A 23,747-nucleotide genomic window follows, 5' to 3' on the forward strand; every position below is an offset into this window, starting at 1 on the left:
CTGGATACTCTTATTTCCAGCTGACCAGACTAGAAATTACAAGAGTAGAAGAGCATTTGGAAAAGATCCAAGTTTATATACATCAGCTATGACTGCAATTATAGAGTTTTGTTATTTACAGACTCCTCTGAAACAATATTCTAAGTAGAGTTTTAAAAAATTATCTATAACCTAAATACTGATCAGGATGAGAGTTTAAAAACATTTAGGCCGGGCGTGGGGGCGCACACCTGTAATCCCAACACTTTGGGAGGCCGAGGCGGGCGGATCACCTGAGGTCGAGAGTTCGAGACCAGCCTGACCAACATGGAGAAACCCCGTCTCTACTAAAAATATAAGAAAAATTAGCCAGGTGTGGTGATGCGTGCCTGTAATCCCAGCTACTCAGGAGGCTGAGGCAGGAGAATCGCTTGAACCTAGGAGGCAGAGGTTGCAGTGAGTCAAGATCGGACCATTGCACTCCAACCTGGGCAACAAGAGCAAAACTCCGTCTCAAAAAAAAAAAAAAAAAAAAAAAACCCCAAAAAACAAAACAAAACAAAAAAAATTTAGGTTTTTCATTTTGTAGAAAAGTAACAGTAGTACGAGTACAGAAAAAGGTGGTTACTTGCCTATCATCATGCGAGCTGACTGCATTCTCCCGGGGATTAATCACATGACAAAATGCTGAAATTCCAGTTTGAGGGTCATTCCTTTAGGTCTTGGCAGCATTTCGGCTTATGGTTTCATGTCCCGATTTTTTTTTTTTTTTTTTTTTTTTTTTTGAGACAGAGTCTCACTCTGTCACCCAGGCTGGAATGCAGTGGCACAATCTCGGCTCACTGCAGCCTACGCCTCCGGGTTCAAGTGATTCTCCTGCCTCAGGCTCCAGAGCAGCTGGGATTACAGGCATGCGCCACCACACCTGGCTCATTTTTGTATTTTTAGTAGAGATGGGGTTTCACCATGTTGGCCAGGCTGGTCTTCAACTCCTGACCTCAAGCGATCCGACCACCTCGGCCTTACCCAAAGTGCTGGGATTACAAGCATGAGCCACCACACTCAGACTTAAGTGTTAGTAGGTAATATTAATAGAAATGGAAGTTCCGAGGTAATTCTTAGATACACTGGGTTATGGAAAGGCAAACAAACTTTCTATACCACAGTGCACGCCAATCTTGTGAGAGGCTAATCATGTGGTTTTTGTTTGTTCCAAGAGCAGGAGATTACTTCATTGGCTTGTCTAAGAACATAAACCATTTTTCAATTATCAAGTACAGTGGTCATCTAACCTATAGCAAAATCATTCTGCATTGTGTTTTATTTCATTATCAAAACTTAAAATTGCATAGGGGAAATGATGTTAATATTTAAAGGTGAATTATTTCCTTTGTGGACAAAAGGGATATGAGCATGTAGATCACAACGAATGATCACACTGACACTACAGACACAATGAATGATCACGCTGACACTAAAGACACAACAAATGATTACGCTGACACTACAGACACAATGATCACGCTGACACTACAGACATAATGAATGATCACGCTGACACTACAGACACAACGAATGATCGCGCTGACACTACAGACACAACGAACGATCACACTGACACAGACACAACGAATGATCACGCTGACACTACAGAACTTTGGCTGACAATGCATAATGCGTGATGCTCCTTAGTTTGGAAAAGTAATTTTTATAGGGCTGGAAGTGAGTTTAGGTAGTTATCAACTGCAATCCTGATTTCCAAAAGGTTTTTAAAAAGGTAGTTTTTAGAATTGATGGTATCGTGCACATAATTCATCCCATTTACAAAACTGTTTATAAAGCTTAGAAAAATTACAAGGATAAACACAGATCAACATTCCTTTTCTTTCATTTGTCTAGAATATATTGAACCAGAAGAATGAATTGACTCTGCCAGAAAAATGACTATTGCACAATTATTTTAAAAGAATCTTAGAGTTTGCTGATATCATACTCAGAAATTTTCCATTTACCCTAATGAGTGAAACTCATCTTGTTTTCAATCATGTTTTAAAAATTCCGATTTCCTACAATATCTATGTCATTTTGAAAAACTATATTCTTTCACAAATATAATTCCTTCTCAAAATACATTAGAGATTGCTAAATATTTTGATATAAACATCAAAAATTAACTCTTTCTTTTGAGACTGGGTCTCGCTCTATTGCCCAGGCTGGAGTGCAATGGCATGATCTCGGCTCACTGCAATCTCCGCCTCCCAGGTTCATGCGATTCTCCTGTCTCAGCCTCCCAAGTAGCTAGGATTACAGGCGCATGCCACCATGCCTAGCTAATTTTTGTATTTGTAGTAGAGATGAGGTTTCATCATGCTGGCCAGGCTGGTCTCGAACTCCTGACCTCAAATGATCCACCTGCCTCGGCGTCCCAAAGTGCTGGGATTACAGGCGTGAGCCACTGTGCCCGGCAAAAATTAACTTTTAATTTAAAACATTTTCTTCATATCTCTCTTTTAAAATTTTTCTTGATTATATCTAGAGATTTAGCTCATGTTCCACAAAATGGGAGGGGGTAAGATTTGAATAAAAACTAGTTTTATTTCCTAATCATTAATCTCTTTATCTAGTTTTATTAATTTTTTCTTAATATTGGTATATTTGTTTTCCTTTCTTCTAGCCTCATATATTAACATTGTTTCTATCCACAGATTTATAGTCTAACCTTTAACAGGCAGTTCATATGTGCTACACAGAGAGATGAATACAATGACATCTTTTTGTTTCAATCCTTGTTTCCTGAATTAAAGGGATTATGTTTTCAAATTAACGGATCAATGTAGCACCCATCAGATTACTAATGCAAAATGGAATTGTTCAATGGAGAGCCGACAGTTGCCTCTTTAAGCAAGCTTTACAGTGTAGCATAAATAATCATATAAAAACCTGATATGCTTTCAGAAGTCTGCAGCATCATTCATGAGATGTTCTTGACAAAAATCTCAACCTAATGAATTTTCTAGACATAACTGCCAATTTATGGGAAAACGAGGGACAGAGCAACAAGTTAAATCATACTGTGAAGCAGAAATCAAGAATGTGGGACATTCTTTGGGTACTTAAAAAAGAAAAATTCAGGCTGGGTGTGGTGGCTCACGCCTGCAATCCCAGCACTTTGGGAGGCCAAGGCGGGTGGATCACAAGGTCAAGAGATCCAGACCATCCTGGCCAACATGATGAAGTCCCATCTCTACTAAAAATGCAAAAATTAGCTGGGTGTGGTGGCATGCACCTGTAGTCCCAGCTACTTGGGAGGCTGAGGCAGAATTGCTTGAACCCGGGAGGCAGAGGTTGCAGTAAGCCAAGATCGCACCACTGCACTCCAGCCTGGTGACAGAGCGAGACTCTGTCTCAAAAAAAAAAAAAAAAAAAAAAAGGAAAAGAAAAATTCAAAAGCATGAAAAAGTGGGGATATTATCCTAGAGAAAAAGAATAAATTAAAAAAAAATCCCAAATGCAATGAATTAACCAAGAGTGGATACTGATTAGAAAATAAGTAGTTATAAAAAATCTTTGGGCACATATTTGAAGACACTATATAAATTATTACGTTTTTCCAGTATGATTATAGTATCACAGTTATCCAGGAAATTTGCATATATTTAAAGGCAAAGGGCCATGATGTCTACAACTTACTCTCAAATGATACAGAAATAACCCATACATAAGCAGATAAAAAGAGCTGAAATAAGATAAAGCAAATAACATGAATGTAAACATATATGGTGGGTTACTAAACAATTCTTTCAATTTTTCTGTATGTTAAATTAAAATGTACATTTCAAATTTAGGGAAAACCTCCAAGACAACAATTTACTTCTTGATAGCCCATTATTAATTCCTACTTTATCTTAAATTGTTAACAGAAAATATGAACTGTTGGCTATTATCAAAATCTTGGCCAGGCACAGTGGCTCATGCCTATAATCCCAGCAATTTGGGAAGCCAAGGCAGGAGGATTGCTTGAGGCCAGGGGTTTGAGACCAGCCTAGGCAACATAGTGAGACCCCATCTCCACAAAAAATTAAAAAAGCAAAAGCAAAACAAAACAACATATGCAAAATCTTTTTTTTTTTTTTTTTTTGAGACGGAGTCTTACTCTGTCACTCAAACTGGAGTGTAGCGGTGTGATCTCGGCCCACTGCAACCTCCGCCTCCTGGGTTCAAGCGATTCTCGTGTCTCAGCCCTCCGAGTAGCTGGGATTACAGGTGTGTGCCACCATGCCCAGATAATTTTTGTATTTTTAGTAGAGATGGGGTTTTGCCATGTTGCCCAGGATGTTCTTGAACTCCTGACCTCAGGTGATCTGCCAGCCTTGGCTTCCTCAACTGCTGGGATTAGAGGTGTGAGCCACTGCACCTAGTCAAAATCTTTAGACATGCTAAAATCATATTCTTAATTTCCAAAATTATATAAAATTTAATAATAGATGAGTGGCTTTCAGAAGCTGTTCTAAATTAATTATGCTATTAGAATCTTTCATAAAAATTAATTATCAGCAACACAAATAATAATGATATCTATAATAGGTCATATTTATTTATTTATTTATTTTAAGATGGAGTCTCGCTCTGTCACCCAGGCTGGAGTGCAGTGGCATGATCCCGCCTCCCAGGTTCAAGTGATTCTCCTGCCTCGGCCTTTCTGAGTAGCTGGGACTACAGGTGCGTGTCACCACGCCCGGCTAATATTTTGTATTTTTTGTAGAGATGGGGTTTCACCATGTTAGCCAGGATGGTCTCGATCTCCTGACATGTGATCCACCCTCCTCAGCCTCCCAAACTGCTGAGATTACAGGCGTAAGCCACTGCGCCCGGCCAATAGCTCATATTTATTGAGCATAACGCTATATGCCAAACAGTCTTCCCAGGTTTTGACAAGTATAATTTCGGCCACATCCGCATAATAGGACTCTTATGTACCTTTTTTCTTTTTAGATGGGGCCTAAAAAAGCCAGGCTGGTGTGCAGTGGCTATTCACAGGCACCATCATAGAGCACTTGCAGCCTTACACTCTTGCCTCAAGCGATCCTCCCGCCTCAGTCTCCCGAGTAGCTGGGACTACAGGTGTGCGCCACCATGCCTGGGTTTCATGTAGGCTCTTGATTATACTTTGCAAATAATTCCCATAGATGATAAATATCTTGGCCAATGACACACAGGGAGTTATGTGGCAGTGGTGACAGGTAAGGCATGTGCCATGGCTAAAAGCACTATTGCATATGTGACATTAACAAGTTAGTTTATTAGTACTAATTTTTGAGACTTCAACAATGATTGAGTGGTGTCAGGTGTGGTGATTTAAAAATAAAAATATGTCTGCAAATGTTCTGACATTTCTCTCTTTAAAAAGTGAAAGTGGGCTGGGCACAGTGGTTCACGCCTATAATCTCAGCACTTTGGGAACACTGTGGGAAGACTGCTTGAGCTTAGGAGTTTGAGACAAGCCTGGGCAAGTTGGTGAGACCCCCATCTCTACAAAATTTAAAAATTAGCTGGGCATGGTGACGCACACCTGTAGTCCCAGCTACTCGGGAAGCTGAAGCAGGAGGATCACTGAAGCCCAGGAGGTTGAGGCTGAAGTTAGCCATATGCACTCCACTGGACGACAGTGAAAGATCCTGCCTTCAAAAAAAAAAAGGTGAAACTTAATTCCTCTCTTACTGAATGTAGGCCAGACTTAGTGATTTTCTGGGAACAAACAGAACGTGGCAGAACTAACTTCCAAAGAGAGATTATAAAAAGGATCACATCTGACTGTCACGTCACAAGCACACTCAAGCAGCTTATGGACAAGGCCCCTTGGGAGAAGAAACGACTTGCCAGTATAAACTTATCAGCCACAGAACTAAGCCATTTGAAAGCATATCCTACAGCTATAGTCAAGCCTTTAGATAAGCACAACCTCTTGAGACACTTGGAGCTAGAACTGCCTAGCTTAGCTGCTCCCAAATTTCTGGCTCACAGAAACTGTGAGAAAAACACACATTTATTGGCATTTTAAGCCACTAATTCTTCAGGTTCTTTGGAATGTGGCATGAGATAACAGATTTTGGTACCTAGACAAGGGATGCTATTGAAACAAAAAGCTACAAATGTCAGAGGGGCATTGGGACCACAAACTGGGTGGAAATTGGAAGTGCCTGGAAAATATTATTAGCAGAAACCTGGATATTTCTGAGGAGCTCCTAGTGAGGGCTTAAAGAAACTGAAAAATGTTACTGGAGACTGGGGGAAGGGATTCTTGTTATGTAACAGCAGAAAGCAATATGGCTGCATGTGGTAACTGTGAAAAGTACAAAATAATACCTACAGAACTGTGTAACTGGCCCAGGCTCGTGCTATAATCCCAGCACTTTGGGAGGTCAAGGTAGGAGGATCAAGAGTTTGAGACCAGCTCAGGCAACATAGGGAGACTTCATCTCTACCAAAAAAAAAAAAAAAAAGAATTAGCTAGATGTAGTTGTGCATATACCTGTAGTCCTAGCTACTCCTGAGGCTGAGATGGGCGGATCACTTGAGCCCGGGAGTTCAAGGTTGTAGTGAGCTATGATCACACCACTGCACTCCAACTTGGGTGACAAAGCAAGATTGTGTCTTTAAGAAACAAAAACAAACAAACAACAGCAACAAAAAAAGTGGGTAATTTAGCTTAGGAGACTCCCAAGCAGAATGTTGAAGGTGTCTTGCTTCTTGTTGCTTAAGTGCTAGAAGTGAGATAAGCTAGAAAAAGATTGTTAAACAGAAGTGAACCAGGACTTGCTTTTGGAAACTCCCAGCCTCTCCAGAAAGCGAATGATGCTAAACTTCAGAAATGGTCTCTGGACAAAGATAAAATCCAGAGTGCTGTTAGGGAAACATAGTATGTAGGTAACCTTAGGGTATGTGTTCATTTTGATCCTCTGAAAAGCAAAAAGCAAGATCAGATCAGAAGGAAGGAGGGGGCTATGAATGAAAAAGAGGTCCAGGAAAGGCAGTGAAAGCCTTCAGGCCATGGTACAAGATGGATGACTCTGAAGGAGAGGGATGAAGCAAGATTGGTAGAAAAGCTATGAAAACGCGGGGCAGTATGAAAACAGTTTAAGCCTGGCTGATTCACAGTTTCCCAGCTGAAGGGTCTGGGTTTCGTAAGAATTGACTAGCATGAATACTTATGTTATGCTCAGAAAAGGGGCTGGGGGCAGCCCATAGGAAGCATGGCCTCAACATTAACACAATGATTATTTCAGAGAGGGAGCAGAGCGGGCACTTCACAGCAGGTTATCTGTTCTCCAAAGAACAGATAGAGTATGACTGTTAAAAACCCTTGGTTAAGACTCCAGCAATATCTAATGTGACAATTATGAGAATCACCATTCAATGAAACTTCTATAAAAGGTTCTGTCAGCAGCCTCTGCAGAAGCCCTAGGTAGAGGAGGCCGGATTTGCACGAGAGTGAATGAACAAGTGAGCATGAGCACCAGGGAAAGGCGATCCTGAAGATTCTGTTCATTAGAAGCAAGTGACTAGGTTCAGCTCACATGCAAAGGGAGGGGAATTGGACTTCAGGTTTTTTTATTTGCTGTTTCTGTTTTTGAGACGGAGTCTCATGCTGTTGCCCAGGCTGGAGTGCAGAGGCACGATCTCAGCTCACTGCAGCCTCCGCCTCCCAAGTTCAAGCGATTCTCCTGCCTCAGCCTCCCTAGTAGCTGGGACTACAGGCGTGTGCCATCACGCCTGGCTAGGCCTCGGTCTCCCAAAGTGCTGGGATTACAGGCGTAAGTCACCGTGCCTGGCCAGACTTCAAGTTTGAAGGGTAGAGTTTCAAGAATTTGAGGACATATTTTTAAAACACCACGACTGGCATTCTGAGTACAAATTGCTTATATTTCTACATCATGCAAAATATGCTCAAGAAGCCACCCAAATTGCTTGAGCCCAGAAGTTGAAAGCTGCAGTGAGCTATGAGCATGCCTCTGCACTCCAGCCTGGGTGATAGAGCAAGACCTTGTCTCAAAAAACAAAGACAAAAACAAAAACAAACAAACAAACAAACAAAAAGCTGCTCCAAAGTCACAGCTTTCTCCTGGCACTCTCACTGTCTAAGCCAGCCTGCCAGTGTGAGCGAGCCACCTGGAAAACAGATCCTTCAGCCCCAACGAGCCTTCAGAAGACTGCAAGCTCATGGAAAGACCAATTTAAAAGCGCTCAGTTAAGCCTCTTCCGAATTTCTGACCCTCAGAACCTATGAGTGATGTTTATTGTTGTGGTAAGACATTAAGGCTTGTGGTAATTTGTAACACAGCCATTGAAATCTAGTATGAAAGGCTTTTGATCATCCTTTTAATTAATAAGTTTTTTTTTTTCTTTTGAGATGGAGTCTCGCTCTGTTGCCCAGGCTGGAGTGCAGTGGCGCGATCTCTGATCACTGCAAGCTCTGCCTCCCGGGTTCATACTATTCTCCTGCCTCAGCCTCCCGAGTAGCTGGGATTGCAGGCGCCTGCCACCATGCCCAGCTAATTTTTTGTATTTTTAGTAGAGACGGGGTTTCATCGTGTTAGCCAGGATGGTCTCTATCTCCTGACCTCGTGATCCGCCCACCTTGGCCTCTCAAAGTGCTGGGATTACAGGCGAGCCACCGCACCCAGCCTTAATTATTAAATTTTTTTAAAAAAAATCCATGCCATGGATGTTGTAGGCATGAAGAAACTGGGATTCCTGTTTTTTTTTTTTTTCTTAATTTACCATTGAATAGTCAGATATTCCATTAAAACAGGACTGACATTGAATGCTTTCTAATGTGGCAAGATCTGCATTTTGAACTCTCTCAATTGCTAAAGCCATACCTATAAGACTAACATTCCATCATTTCTCACCAGTGTGGACTGTCTGATGATGAATGGCACGCTCATACTCCTTACGGTCTTACACTTTTATGCTCCTATGAATTCTCTGATGGGCTTTAAGGGCTGAACCATATCTGAAGGTTTTCCCACACTGCTTACACACATAGGGTTTCTCACCAGTATGAATTCTCTCATGTTGAACAAGGTTTGAAGCACGACTGAAGGCCTTCCCACATTCTTTACATTCATAAGGTTTTCCACCAGTATGAATTTTCTGATGTTGGGTAAGGTAGCCATACATTTTAAAGGCCTTTCCACATTCTTTACATTCATAGGGTTTTTTATCAGCATGAATGCTCTGATGTGCAGTAAGGTGTGAACTACGTCTAAAGGTCTTCCCACATTCCTTACATTCAAAAGGTTTCTCATCAGTATGAATACTTTGATGTAGAGTAAGATTTCTATAGAAAGTAAAGGTTTTTCTACATACCTTACATTCATAGGGTTTCACACCAGTATGAATTTTCTGATGTTGATTAAGATATCCATGCAAGCTAAAGGTCTTGCCACATTCCTTACATTTATAGGGTTTCTCACCAGTATGAGTTTTCCGATGTTGAATAAGGTTTGAGCCAGTACTATAGGCCTTCCCACATTCCTGACATTCAAAAAGTTTCTTACCAGTGTGAATATTCTGATGTCGAGTAAGATTTCTATACAAAGTAAAGGTTTTTTTACACTCCTTACATTCAAAGCGTTTCATGCCAGTATGAATTTTCTGATGTTGTTTAAGGTAGCCATACAAGCTAAAGGCCTTTCCGCATTCCTTGCATTCATAGGGTTTCTCGCCAGTATGAGTTTTCTGATGTTGAAAGAGTTTTGAACCAGTAGTATAGGTCTTCCCACATTGCTTGCATTCAAAAAGTTTCTCACCAGTATGAATATTCTGATGCCGAGTAAGATTTCTATACAAAGTAAAGGTTTTCTTACACTCCTTACATTCATAGGGTTTTCCACCTTTATGAATTCTCTGATGTAGAAGAAAGTATGAGGCAGTGGTATAGCCCTTCCCACATTCTTTACACTCATATGGCTTTTTACCAGTGTGAACACTCTGATGTACAGTAAGTTGGTGACCTCTTCTAAAGGCTTTTCCACATTTCTCACATACGTATGGCTTCTCATCAGTATGAATCTGCCCATGTTCAACAAGATTTGAGCGCCTACTAAAAGTCTTCCCACATTCCTTACATTTATATGGTTTTTCGCCAGTATGAACTCTCTGATGAATTCTAAGATGTCCACCTTGACTAAAGGCCCTCCCACACTCCTGACATTCATACGGCTTCCCACCAGTGTGAATTCTCTCATGTTGAACAATGTGTGAGGCATATATAAAGGCCTTCCCACACTGCCTACATTCATAGGTTTTCTCACCAGTATGAAATCTCTGATGCACAGTCAGCTGATAACCACTTCTAAAGTTCTTCCCACATTCTGTACATTCATAGGGTTTCTCACCAGTATGAAATCTTTGATGTAGAGTAAGTTGATAGCCACTACGAAAGTTCTTCCCACACTCTTTGCATTCATAGGGTCTCTCAATAACATGAAACCTGTGATGTAGAATAAGTTGATAACCACTACTAAATTTCTTCTGACATTTCTTACATTCATAGAGTTTCTCTCTCTTATATATGCTCTGAAGTTGTGTAGAGGATATATCTGTTTCATAAGTGGGTACTTCTATGTAGCTGATTATCTCACACTGTAAATCCAAATCTGAAACAAAAGAGGACAAAAAAAAAATTTGTATTTCTATACCAGAGAACAAGAAACTTTATGCAACAAAGAAAAACCAACATTCATAATAAGTGAATGGCATACAGAATTCAAAAATATGGTTACGAAATTTGAAAAAGGCCAAGAAGAGTTCAGAGATGTATGAGAGTTTACGTAAGATAGTGAAATTACTGATTGAGGACATAGGTAACATTTAGGTGGGGCCAGAATCTTTGACAAGCTTGTTCCAAATCTGCTATATTGGCACCATCAAAGACCAAGTGAATTAAAACTGAGAGGAGAAAAACCTTGACATCTTTATTTTGAACCTATCACTGATTCAGATGCAGGTCAGTGTTTAAGAATACATCCTTTAAGTTCCTCGAGTGATTTTTCACTGTTCTTAGAATAAAATACAAATCCCTTTCCAAGGACTGCTGCTTACCTAGGAGGCCTCATGTCAAAACATCAGCTCTTTGCTTCCTATTCTCTATCATAGTCCCTCTTTTCAACACCTGGAATATAGTACAATTGCCCCTTGATATCTGTGGAGGATCAGTTCCAGGACCTCCTGCAGATACAAAAACCCAACCAGATACCGACGCCTTAAGTCCCCGATATAAAATGGCATAGTATTTGCACATAACCTATAAACATCTTCCTGTATACTTTAAATCATCTCTGGATTACTTATAATACCCAATACAATGTAAATGCTATGTGAATAGCTGTTCTACTGTTGCTTCGAAAATAATGACAAGAAAAAAGTCTGTACGTGGTCAGTACCCTCACAATTTAAAAATATATGTTTGATCTGAAGATGGTTGAATCCATGAGTGCAGAACCCATAGATACAAAGGGCCAACTGTACAACTTCCCCCAGTGCTTAATGCTTTCCACAGACCGTTTAACTGCTCAAGAGTCCTTGGACTTAGACATTTTGTAGGCTGAATCCTTCTCATCCTTTATGTTTCAGAGTAAATGTTCTTTCTTTAGAAAGGCAGTACCTGCTAACTCTGTCTGTCTCTCTATCTTTATCTGTCTGTTTATCTATCTATCTATCCATCCATCTAGCTATCAATCAATCATCAAGACAGAGTCTTGCTCTGTCACTCAGGCTGAAGTACAATAGCCCAATCATAGTTCACTGCAGCCTTGTACTCTTCCAGCTCAAGCGATTTTCCCACCTCAGCCTCTCAAGTAACTGGGACTACAGATGCACAACACCACACCTGGCTAACTTTAAAATTATGTGTAGAGACAGGGTCTCACTGTGTTGCTTATCCACCGTGATCAAGTTGGCTTCATCCCTGGGATGCGAGGCTGGTTCAACATACGCAAATCGATAAACATAATCTATCACATAAACCGAACCAAAGACAAAAACCACATGATTATCTCAATAGATACAGAAAAGGCCTTTGATAAAATTCAACATCCCTTCATGTTAAAAACTCTCAATAAACTAGGTATTGATGGAACATATCTCAATAAGAGCTATTTATGACAAACCCACAGCTGATATCATATTGAATGGGCAAAAGCTGGAAGCATTCCCTTTGAAAACCAGTACAAGAAAAGGATGCCCTGTCTCACCACTCTTATTCAACACAGTACTGGAAATTCTGGCCAGGGCAATCAGGCAAGAGAAAGAAATAAAGGTATTCAAACAGGAAGAGAGGAAGTCAAGTTGTCTCTGTTTGCAGATGACATGATTTTATATTTAGAAAACCCCATCATCTCAGGCCAAAAGCTCCTTAAACTGATAAACAACTTCAGCCAAGTCTGAGGGTACAAAATCAATGTGAAAAAATCACAAGCATTCCTTTACACCAACAATAGACAAGCAGAGAGCCAAATCATGAATGAACTCCCATTCATAATCGCTACAAAGAGAACGAAATACGTAGGAATACAGCTAACAAGGCATGTGAAGGACCTCTTCAAGGAGAACTATAAACCACTGCTCAAGGAAATAAGAGAGGACACAAATAAATGGAAAAAGATTCCATCCTGATGGATAGGAAGAATCAATATCATGAAAATGGCCATACTACCCAAAGTAAATTATAGATTCAATGCTATTCCCATCAAATTACCATTGACATTCTTCACAGAATTAGAAAAAAACTGTTTTAAATTTTATATGGAATCAAAGAAGACCCCATACAGCCAAGACAATCCTAAGCAAAAAGAACAAAGCTGGAGGCATCATGCTACCTGACTTCAAACTATACTACAAGGCTACAGTAACCAAAACAGCATGGTACTGGTACCAAAACAGACATATAAACCAATGGAGCAGAAAAGAGACCTCAGAAATAACACCACACATCTACAACCATCTGATCTTCAACAAACCTGCCACAAACAAGCAATGGGGAAAGGATCTCCTACTCAGTAAATGGTGCTGGGAAAACTGGGTAGCCATATGCAGAAAACTAAAACTAGACCCCTTCCTTACACCTTATGTAACAATCAACTCAAGATGGATTAAAGACTTCACTGTAAAACCCAAAACCATAAAAACCCTAGAAGAAAACCTAGGCAATGCCATTCAGGACATAGGCATGGGCAAAGACTTCATGACAAAAATGACAAAAACCATTACAGCAAAAGCCAAAATTGACAAATGGGATCTAATTAAACCAAAGACCTTCTGCACAGGAAAATAAACTATCATCAGAGTAAACAGGCAATCTACAGAATGGGAGAAACCTACCCATCTGACAAAGGTCTAACATCCAGAATTTACAAGGAATTTAAACAAATTTATAAGTAAAAACCAAACAACACATCAAAAAGCGGGCAAGGGATATGAACAGACACTACTCAAAAGAAGACATTTGGCTGGGTGCGGTGGCTCACGCCTGTAATCCCAGCACTTTGGGAGGCCAAGGTGGGTGGATCACGAGGTCAGGAGTTCAAGACCAGCCTGGCCAACATGGTGAAACCCCGTCTCTACTAAAAGCACAAAAAAAATTAGCCAGGCCCTGGTGGCAGGTGCCTGTAATCCCAGCTACTCGGGAGGCTGAGGCAGGAGAATCACTTGAATGCGGGAGGTAGAGGTTGCAGTGAGCTGAGATCAAGCCACTGCACTCCAGCCTGGGTGACAGAGTGAGAATCCATCTCAAAAAAAAAAAAAAAAAAGAAGAAGAAGAAGAAGACATTTATGAGGCCAACAAACATATGAAGAAAAGCTCAACATCATCATCAGAGATCATCAGAGAAATGCAAATCAAAACCACAATGAGATACCATCTCACACCAGTTAGAATGGCGATTATTAAAAAGTCAGGAAACAATAGATGCTGGTGAGGCTGTTGAGAAACAGAAATACTTTTATAATGTTGGTGGGAATGTAAATTAGTTCAACTACTGTGGAAGACAGTATGGCAATTCCTCAAGGATCTAGAACCAGAAATACATTTGACCCAGCAATCCCACTACTGGGTATATACCCAAAGAAATATAAATCATTCTACTAGAAAGACACATGTGCATGTACGTTTACTGCAGCACTATTTACAATAGCAAAGACTTGGAGCCAATCCAAATGCCCATTGATGATAGACTGGATAAAGAAAATGTGGTACATATACACCATGGAATACTATGCAGCCATAAAAAGAAATGAGATCTTGTCCTTTGCAGGGACATGCATGAAGCTGGAGGCCATCGTTCTCAGCAAACTAGCACAGGAACAGAAAACCAAATACCGCATGCTCTCACTCATACGTGGGAGCTGAACAATGAGAACTAATGGACACAGAGAAGGGAATAACACACCAGGGCCTGTTGGGGGCTGGGAGGTGAGGGGAGGGAACTTAGAGGACAGGTCAAAAGATGCAGCAAACTACCACGGCACACGTATACCTATGTAACAAACCTGCATGTTCTGCACATGTATCCATGTATCCTGTGTTTTTTTTTAGAAGGAAAAAAAAAAGACTACTGATGTCACACAGATACACCAAAAAGGTATGAAAGGGTTTATAACTCTCATCATGAGGCTTTCTAGAGAGCAGAGCAGCTCCCAAGCAGGTCATAAAACAACTTGAGAGATTAGGAATAGGAGGCTGGCTTGGAGTTTGCATGGTGGTTAGGGCGTGGTGCTGGGCTGAGTGTTCCTGCTCATGGCATAGGGTTCACATGGTTTGAATGCGAAGGAGGGAGCACCTAGGTTTTTTACCAGCTGGCCCAGAAGTAGACAGAAGGGGGAAAAAAAAGAGGAGTCATCAGCAGTTAAACATCAAAAACAGTCAGGGACTGGAGTGGTGGCTCACGCCTATAATCCCAGCACTTTGGGAAGCCGAGGCAGGAGGATCACTCAAGCCCAGGAGTTCAAGACCAGCCTGGGCAACACAATGAGACCTCTTCTTTACAAAAAAAAAAATTAAAAACTTGGCTGGGCATGATGGCATGCACTTGTGGTCCCAGATATTCGGGAGGGCAAGAGGGGAGAATTGCTAGAGCCCAGGCGGCCAAAGCTGCAGTGAGCTGTGTTCACACCACTGCACTCCAGCCCAGGCAACAGAGCAAGACCCTATCTCAAAAAAAAAAAAGAAAAAAGAAAAGAAAAAAGAAAAAGAAAACACTTTTTTTTTTGAGATGGCGTCTCGCTCTGTCTCCTAGGCTGGAGTGCAGTGGCGCGATCTCGGCTCACTCCAAGCTCCGCCTCCCAGGTTCATGCCATTCTCCTGCCTCAGCCTCCCGAGTAGCTGGGACTACAGGCACCCGCCACCACGCCCTGCTAATTTTTTTGTATTTTTAGTAGAGACAGGGTTTCACCATGTTAGCCAGGATGGTCTTGATCTCCTGACCTCGTGATGTGCCCGCCTTGGCCTCCCAAAGTGCTGGGATTACAGGCGTGAGCCACCGTGCCCGGCCAGGAAATACTTAAAGAAAAAAAACGCTCTGTCACTCAGGCTGGAGTGCAGTGGTGTGATACTGGCTCACTGCAACCTTTGCCTCTCAGGTTCAAGTGATTCTTGTGCCTCAGCTTCCCGAGTAGCTGGGGCCACAGGCGCCCACCACCATGCTTGGCTAATTTTTTTGTATTTTTGGTAGAGATGAGGTTTCGCCATGTTGGCCAGGCTGGTCTCGAACTCCTGGCGCCAAGTGATTCGCTTCTGTCTGCCTCAGCCTCCCAAAGTGTTAGGATTACAGATGTGAGCCACTGCATCCAGCCAAGACTTTAATTTTTTTGAGGGGTGGGGGTGGTAGGATGGAGTCTGGCTCTGTTGCCAAGGCTGGAGTGCAGTGACACGATCTCAGCTCTGCAACCTCTGCCTCCCGGGTTCAAGGGATTCTACTGCCTCAGCCTCTGGAGTAGCTGGGATTATAGGTGCTTGCCACTACGCCCAGCTAATTTTTGTATTTTTAGTAGAGACAGGATTTCACCATGTTGGACAGGCTTATCTCAAACTCCTGAACTCAAATGATCTGCCCGCCTCAGCCTCCCAAAGTGCTGGGATTACAGGCGTGAGCCACCACACTTGGCAAGATTGTAATGTTTTGAAAGCAGTTTTAACCATCTCTATTTTCTAATGAACTACAATGTACATAGAGGATTTCTTAATGTTATAAATAATTTATTTATAAGGGTTATAAATAATTCTGTATTTCTCTATTAACATGGTATGAAATAAAGAAAGCAAATTATCCAAAGTCTGATTAACCAAAGACAATCCAAAGTCTGAGTGGAACATTTAATCAATAAAGATCCAGAACTTCATAGATACAATTCAAATACTGCAGAGCTCAGTTACCTTCCAGTCACACACAGATTGTTCCTAAAAACTGACCATATACTGGGCTATAAAGCAAGTTTCAATGTATTTCAAAGGATCAAGATTGTATAGAGTATGTAGTCTGACCACAAGAAAAATTTTATGCTAGAAATCAATACTGCAAAGATAACTAGACAACATATATTTGGTAATTATATACTGCTTGTAGGTAATCAATATACTGAACAAACAGTGCACTGTGATATGATAAAATAACAAACTTTGGAAAATGATGTTTTGACTGAAAATTATAAGGCCATACACTAAAGGAAGTATATACAAACACTACTCAAGTGAGTAAACTTGATGCTCATGGGGGTACAGGTTAACAACTCAGAAATGTGTTACACATACACTGGAGTTGAACAGATACAGAAATAAATGGTGGACGGGGAGAGCCAGTTTTCCTGCTGTCAGGGTAAAAAGTTACATATAAACAAGACAGGAAGATGAGAATACATTTTGTAGTACTAGATGAGAGTCAGAGACATTAGTATGAACTCATGTTTAGCTTCAGATGCATACAAATGGACAGACAGAAAGACAATTATTAATATATGTAAGCATACATCGGCAAATGTGCATATATCCATTACCCAGACCTTGTTTTTTTTTTTGGGACGGAGTCTTGCTCTGTCGCCCAGGCTGGAGTGCAGTGGTGCGATCTTGGCTCACTGCAACCTCTGCCTCCTGAGTTCAAGCGATTATCCTGCCTCAGCCTCCCAAGCAACTGGCATTACGGACAGACCCGCGCCTCCATGCCCAGCTAATTTTTGTATTTTTAGTAGAGACGGGGTTTCACCATGTTGGCCAGGCTGGTCTTAAAAACTCCTGACCTCACGATCCGCCCGCCTTGGCCTCCCAAAGTGCTGGGATTACAGGCGTGAGCCACTGTGCCCAGCTGACCTTGGTTTTTAAATCCCATTCTCCACTAAAAGGAACCACACTCCTGGGAGAAACAGCTGATTCCAGGACCACGGGAGGGAGAAAACAAAATGAACCTGAAGGTAGCACCAGGAAAGAAGTCCTCAAAAAACAGAAGGATCAGGGTATTAAATGAACATAGGAACCAACCTAAAAGAGCTATCAATGTCTGAAGTTGAAACGGTATGGGTGGCAAAAGAAGTAATGTAATATTTGATTCTACCTTGAAGTATAAAACAAATATAAATGAGTCTACACTGATATAAATGAGAAGAAACAAATATGTCTTATAGAAGAATTCTAGATATTAAACTCTATGGAATGTAAAGCTTAATTTCCACTTCTATGTACCTGCTCCCAGGGTGGGCTAGACTTAACAAGTTGTTTCTAAAGAATAGAGAATGGAAAAGGAAAAAATAGTACATTTGGAGTGAAGAAACCTGGCAGACACTACTTTAGCCAAATGATAAAGGTTAATATCACCAGTGATGTCATGTACCCCTGATGTAATGTGATGAAAAGCATACTTCACCTCTGTTACAGTCTTTCTTTTTTTTTTTGAGACGGAGTCTCGCTCTGTCGCCCAAGCTGGTCGGCTCACTGCAAACTCTGCCTCCCAGATTCACGCCATTCTCCTGCCTCAGCCTCCCGAGTAGCTGGGACTACAGGCGCCTGACACCACGCCCGGCTATTTTTTTGTATTTTTAGTAGAGACGGGGTTTCACCGTGTTATCCAGGATGGTCTCGATCTCCTGACCTCGTGATCCGCCCGCCTCGGCCTCCCAAAGTGCTGGGATTACAGGCATGAGCCACCGCGCCCAGCTGTTACAGTCTTTCTAAAAACTACTACTTCCAGCCTAGTTACAAAAAAACAGCAGACTTGGATTGGGAGAACACTACTGGCATGGTCTGTCAAGACAGTCAAAGTCATGAAAAACAAAGAAAAGCAGAAAAAGCTGTCACAGAACAGAAGAGACTGGAAGATAAGACAAATATATACAATGTGGTACCCCTAACTGGATGCATCTTGGAACAGAAATATGAGCTATATGGAAAAACTGGTGAAATCCCAATGGAGAGTCTCATGTCAGTTTCCTAGTTTTGACAAACATACTTTATGTAAGATGTTAACAATGGTGGAAAGTGGGAGAGATGTATATAGGAAATCTCTGTATTATCTTTGTAAATCTGTAAATTTTGTAAATCTAAAATTATTCTAAAATTAAAAAGTTATTTTAAAAAAAGATAATTACCAGTGGTCTTTGTTTGGTTGGTGGAGAAAAGAAAACAAACAAAAACGATCATTACGCACTACTTCTGCAATATTCTTGGCAAAAAATGTTTAATCTTACTCTAATCATGAGGGGAAACCATCAAACCTATAAATCTGACATTCCACAAGAAAACTGGAGTAGACACTTCAAAAAAGCCAAACCCAAAGGGGAAAATGTAGTAAGGTAACACCAAGATAAAAAGCCTAAGACCTGGCTGGGCATGGTGGCTCATGCCTTAACCCCAGCACTTTGGGAGGCCAAGGCAGGCGGATCACAGGGTCAGGAATTCGAGACCAGCCTGGCCAATATGGTGAAACCCCGTCTCTACTAAAAATACAAAAATTAGCCAGGTGTGGTGGCGGGTGCCTGTAGTCCCAGCTAACTCGGAGGCTGAGGCAGGAGAATCGCTTGAACCCAGGAGGCGGAGGTTGCAGTGAGCTGAGATCGCACCACTGCATTCCAGCCTGGGCGACAGAGCAAGACTTGGTCTCAAAAAAAAAACAAAAAAAAAAGCCTAAGACCTAAATGCAATGTATGAATACACAATGGATCCTGGAAACATTTTATAAATGACATTTTTAGAAACAGCATAACAAATGTAAGTATAGACTCTATAGTAGATAAGACTACATTACTATTATAATAATATCGTGACTTCGAAGAAGAATGTCTTTATTCTTAGGAGATGTACATAGTTAAGAGGTGAAATTTAATGACAACTGCTACTTACCATCAAGTGAGCCAAGAAGAAAGGTGCATATATACAGAGAAAAAGTAAGGCAAAATGTTAATAACCAAAGATGAATCTATGTGAAAGGTAATTAACTGTATATATGTTATATATTATACATTATACACATACACACACATACATATATACGCAAATATATATTTTTAAGATATTCTCCCTTGGCTTGATGATTTTTAAAATAAAAAGCTGGGGAAAGGAAACAGCAACCCAGAATTTAAGGAGATATTACCTAAATTCCCATATAAAATTATTTTGAACCAAATAATAGTATGTTTATATCCATTTATATTTGATAGCATGAAAGAAGAAAAAACAATTTATAAAGCAGATGTAAATACATATGAGAAAAGGAGAAAACTTGAAAATTGGTGACCTATATATTCATCACAAGAAGCTGGAAAATGCAACAAAATAAATAAAAATAAGATAAAAGTCCAGTAATTTTAAAAAATGGAGTTCACAAATACCACAGAAGAGCCAAAATGGCAAATATTTTATTTCAAACTAATGTTACTGATGCAATTCTCTCAACACTGATGAAGAAAAAGGTAAATGCTACAATATCCAACCTAGGAGTGCTACCAGGTACCTCAGCTATAGCTCTCCACACTGCACAAACACAATAAGATGGCATTAGGATAAAAACATGTTACTAACTTGCTTGAAATGCATAAAACTCTAAAAAGTAGCCACTGCAAAATCAACACACAGAAAACTTGGACAATTCTATAAGCATTATGTAATTTGCATAAGTTTTTAAAAAGCACAGTGGAAACTGAAGTTTCAGATGTTTTTTTTCTGGAGTGTTTCTTCAGACATTCTAAGAGGGGGTAAAAGGGTACATTCCCTCAACACATGTATGAAGCTAATGAAACACTTACATCCAACATTATTTTTTTTTAATTTTTTTTTTTTTGAGATGGAGTCTCCCTTTGTTGCCCAGGCTGGGGTGCAGTGGCACGATCTCAGCTCACCACAACCTCCGCCTCCTGGGTTCAAGGAATTCTCCTGCCTCAATCTCCTGAGTAGCTGAGGCTACAGGCCTGCGCCACCATGCCTTACTAATTTTTGTACTTTTAGTAGAGACAGGGTTTCACCATGTTAGCCAGACTGGGTCACAAACTCCTGATCGCAAGTGATCTGCCGGCCTAGGCCTCCCAAAGTGCTGGGATTACAGGCATGAGCCACTGCGCCCAGCCATCCAACGTTAGCAAGGATAATGAAAAAAAAATTGCAATCCAATCCCACTCATGAAACCTAAAGAAAACATTAAAAGTTCAGATATAATTGATAAGAGAGAAAATATCAACACATGATGACCAAATTGGAGTCCAGCATGCAAGGTTAGTCAAGTACTAGAATCCAACATAGTACAGAATAATGGAGGAAAAAAATCGTATGAATTATGTTAATACATGCAGAAAGAATGATTCCTAAGAAAAATTTTAGCAATTGTATAAAAAAGCAAACCTCCTCCATGTGAAAGAGTATTTATATAAATTTTTTAAAAACATACCTTAGCCAGACACGGAGGCTCACACCTGTAATCCCAGCACTTTGGGACTCTGAGGCAGGAGAATTACAGCAGTGAGCCGAGATCACACTACTGTACTCCAACCCCAGATGACAGAGCAAGACCCAGTCTCAAAAAAAAAAAAAAAAAAAGTCAACTGCCTTTTTCTTGTGGAAAATGACAAGCTGAACTAAAATTCATATGTGAATATAGAAGACTCAGAATAGCCAAAACAATCTTGAAAGACAGGAATTCAAGTATCAGTACTCACACTTTGTGACTTCAAAACTTTTTATAATGCTACAGTAAATCAAGCAGTATATAGTACTGTATATAGACAGTATATATACTGTCTATAGTAGTATAGTATGGTATACATACTGTATATATATACAGTATAGACAGCATATATACACAGTATAGACAGTATATATACTGTATATAGTATATAGTACAGTATATAGACAGAAAGACTGTGTGTGTGTATATATATACACATACACTTACATATATCTCAAATTTATGATTAATTCATTATCAAAAAGGGTGCCAACAAAATTCAAAGGAGTCTCTTTAGCAATAGTGCTAGCACAACTGGATATTCACATGCAAAAGAATGAAGCTGGGCATCTACCCTTTATATCACATATGAAAATTAACTCAATGTGGATCAAAGACCTAAATGTAAGAGCTAAAACTACCAACTTAGAGGATAACATAGAAGTAAATCGTCATGAACTTGGATTACAAAAGTTTCCTAGACAATAATATCAAAAGCACAGCAACAAAAGAAATAATAGGATGGAATAGAATATTATTCAGCCATAAAAAAAGAATGAGTATTGATACCTCCTATTATATGGATGAAACTCAAAAACATTATGCTAAGTGAAAGAAAGTCATTCGCAAAAGGCCACATGTTGCTTGATTCCTTTTTTATATGCAAAATAAGCAAATCTATAGATATCAAAGGAGATTAATGGTTGCCAGAGGCTGAGAGTGAGAGGATAGGGAATGACTGGCAATGTGTATGAGGTTTCTTCTCCCTTTTTTTCAGAGATGGGGATTTTGCTCTGTTCCCTAGGCTGGAGTACAGTGGCATGATCATGGCTCACTGCAGCCTCAACCTTCAGGGCTCAAGCCATCCTCCCATCTCAGCCTCTTGAGTAGCTGGGACAACAGGCACATGCCACCATGCCTGGCTAATTTTTGTACTTTTTGTAGAGACAGGATCCCACTGTGTTGCCCAAGCTGGTCTCAAACCCCTGGGCTCAAGCAATTCTCCTGTCTCAGCATTCCAAAATGCTGGGATTACAAGTATGAGCCATGGCATTTGAACTGTATAATTTTTGTAACTTTTGTCTAACATTATTTCAGGCTGGGTGTGGTAACTCATGTCTGTAATCCTAACACTTTGGGACACTGAGGTGGGAGGATTGCTTGAGCCCAGGAGTTCAAGATCAGCTTGTGCCAAAAAGCAAGACCCTGTCTCTACAAAAAAATTTTTAAAAAATCAGCCGGGGTTGGGGCAGGGGGTGTGGCACACACCTGTAGTATATATTTTAGTTATATATTAGTGTACATCTATTCATGCAAAATTGTTATATTTCACAGTAAAATTTTATTATTATTTTAATTTTTGTGGGTACAATGTAGGTGTATATATTTATGGGGTATATGAGATATTTTGATACAGGCATACAATGTGTAATAATCACTTCAGGGTAAATGGAACATCCATCACCTCAAGTATTTATCCTTTGTGCTACAAAAAATCCAATTATATTCTTTTAGTTATTTTAAAATATAGAATTAAATTATTATTGACTATAGTCACTTTGTTGTGCTATCAAATACTAGATCTTATTTATCACAGTAAATTTTTTTTTTAAAGAGAAAACAGTAGCTATAAAAGACAGGCAGAAGAAGTATATTTGTAAATGGAAATATATGGTATTCAAAATAAAAACAGAAAGAACTGGAGATTATTAACATTTTAAGATATTACTCCAGAAAAGTTTCTGGACATTATCAGCACATGAATTATATATTAAAAAGCAACTATGTATACCAAGGAAAACTAACTAGAATGGTCCATTTAAAGCTCATACTATTAGAGTTCTATGACTTCAAAAAACAAAAAAATTTTTATAGTTGCCAGGCAAAAAGATCAAGTCACTTTGAAGGGAGGAAATATCCAGTGGGCATTAGAGTTACACTTAGTGTTATTTAAACTCAGAAAGTAAAGGAGCAATAGGTATGAAGTTCTCAAGAAAAGTAAGATGAATTAAGAATTTGATATCCAAAGTATCTTTCAACTACAAAAATAGCCAATAGTTTAAATATACAAGAACTCTCACAATATATTTCTCATGATCTCATCTTGGCAGGCTCTTTGGTCATTATCAACAGCCGGGAAATGGAGAACTGGGAACATACAGCGACTACAATGTCAGATACGTAAAATGGAGTAAAAGATAAAAGTCATGTTCCTAGAAAAGTTAGGAGAATGTCTAAAGAAGTAATTCATGTAAAAATGCTGATTTGGGGACAAACATCCATGAATGTTGTATGGTCAATTTGTATAATATTCCATGGAAAAGACTGTCATTTAAAGCTAGCATATCAAATAATTGAAAAGAATGGCCGGGCACGGTGCCTCACGCCTGTAATCCCAGCACTTTGGGAGGCCGAGGTCGGTGGATCACGAGGTCAGGAATTTAAGACCAGCCTGGCCAAGATGGTAAAACTCTGTCTCTACTAAAAATACAAAAATTAGCTGGGTGCGGTGGCAGGTGCCTATAATCCCAGCTACTTCAGAGGCTGAGGCAGGAGAATCGCTTGAACCCGGGG

The 23,747-nt window shown here is 40.1% G+C and overlaps 1 protein-coding gene across 4 annotated transcripts in view; it reads right to left on the reverse strand.

The window, feature by feature from the left end:
- Window positions 1–731: 731 nt before the first annotated feature.
- ZNF573 (zinc finger protein 573) overlaps window positions 732–23,747 on the reverse strand; it is a 48,237-nt gene continuing 25,221 nt past the window's right edge. For all 4 annotated transcript variants that reach the window (XM_063701861.1, XM_063701862.1, XM_019016569.3 and 1 more), the window contains one exon: window positions 732–10,640. In XM_063701861.1, coding sequence (XP_063557931.1) covers window positions 8,938–10,640 — 1,703 coding nt within the window. In that variant the 3' untranslated portion in view covers window positions 732–8,937. The remainder of the gene's footprint in view (window positions 10,641–23,747) is intronic.

Source organism: Gorilla gorilla, chromosome 20 (genome assembly GCF_029281585.2).
Source record: "Gorilla gorilla gorilla isolate KB3781 chromosome 20, NHGRI_mGorGor1-v2.1_pri, whole genome shotgun sequence".
Classification (NCBI taxonomy): domain Eukaryota; kingdom Metazoa; phylum Chordata; class Mammalia; order Primates; family Hominidae; genus Gorilla; species Gorilla gorilla.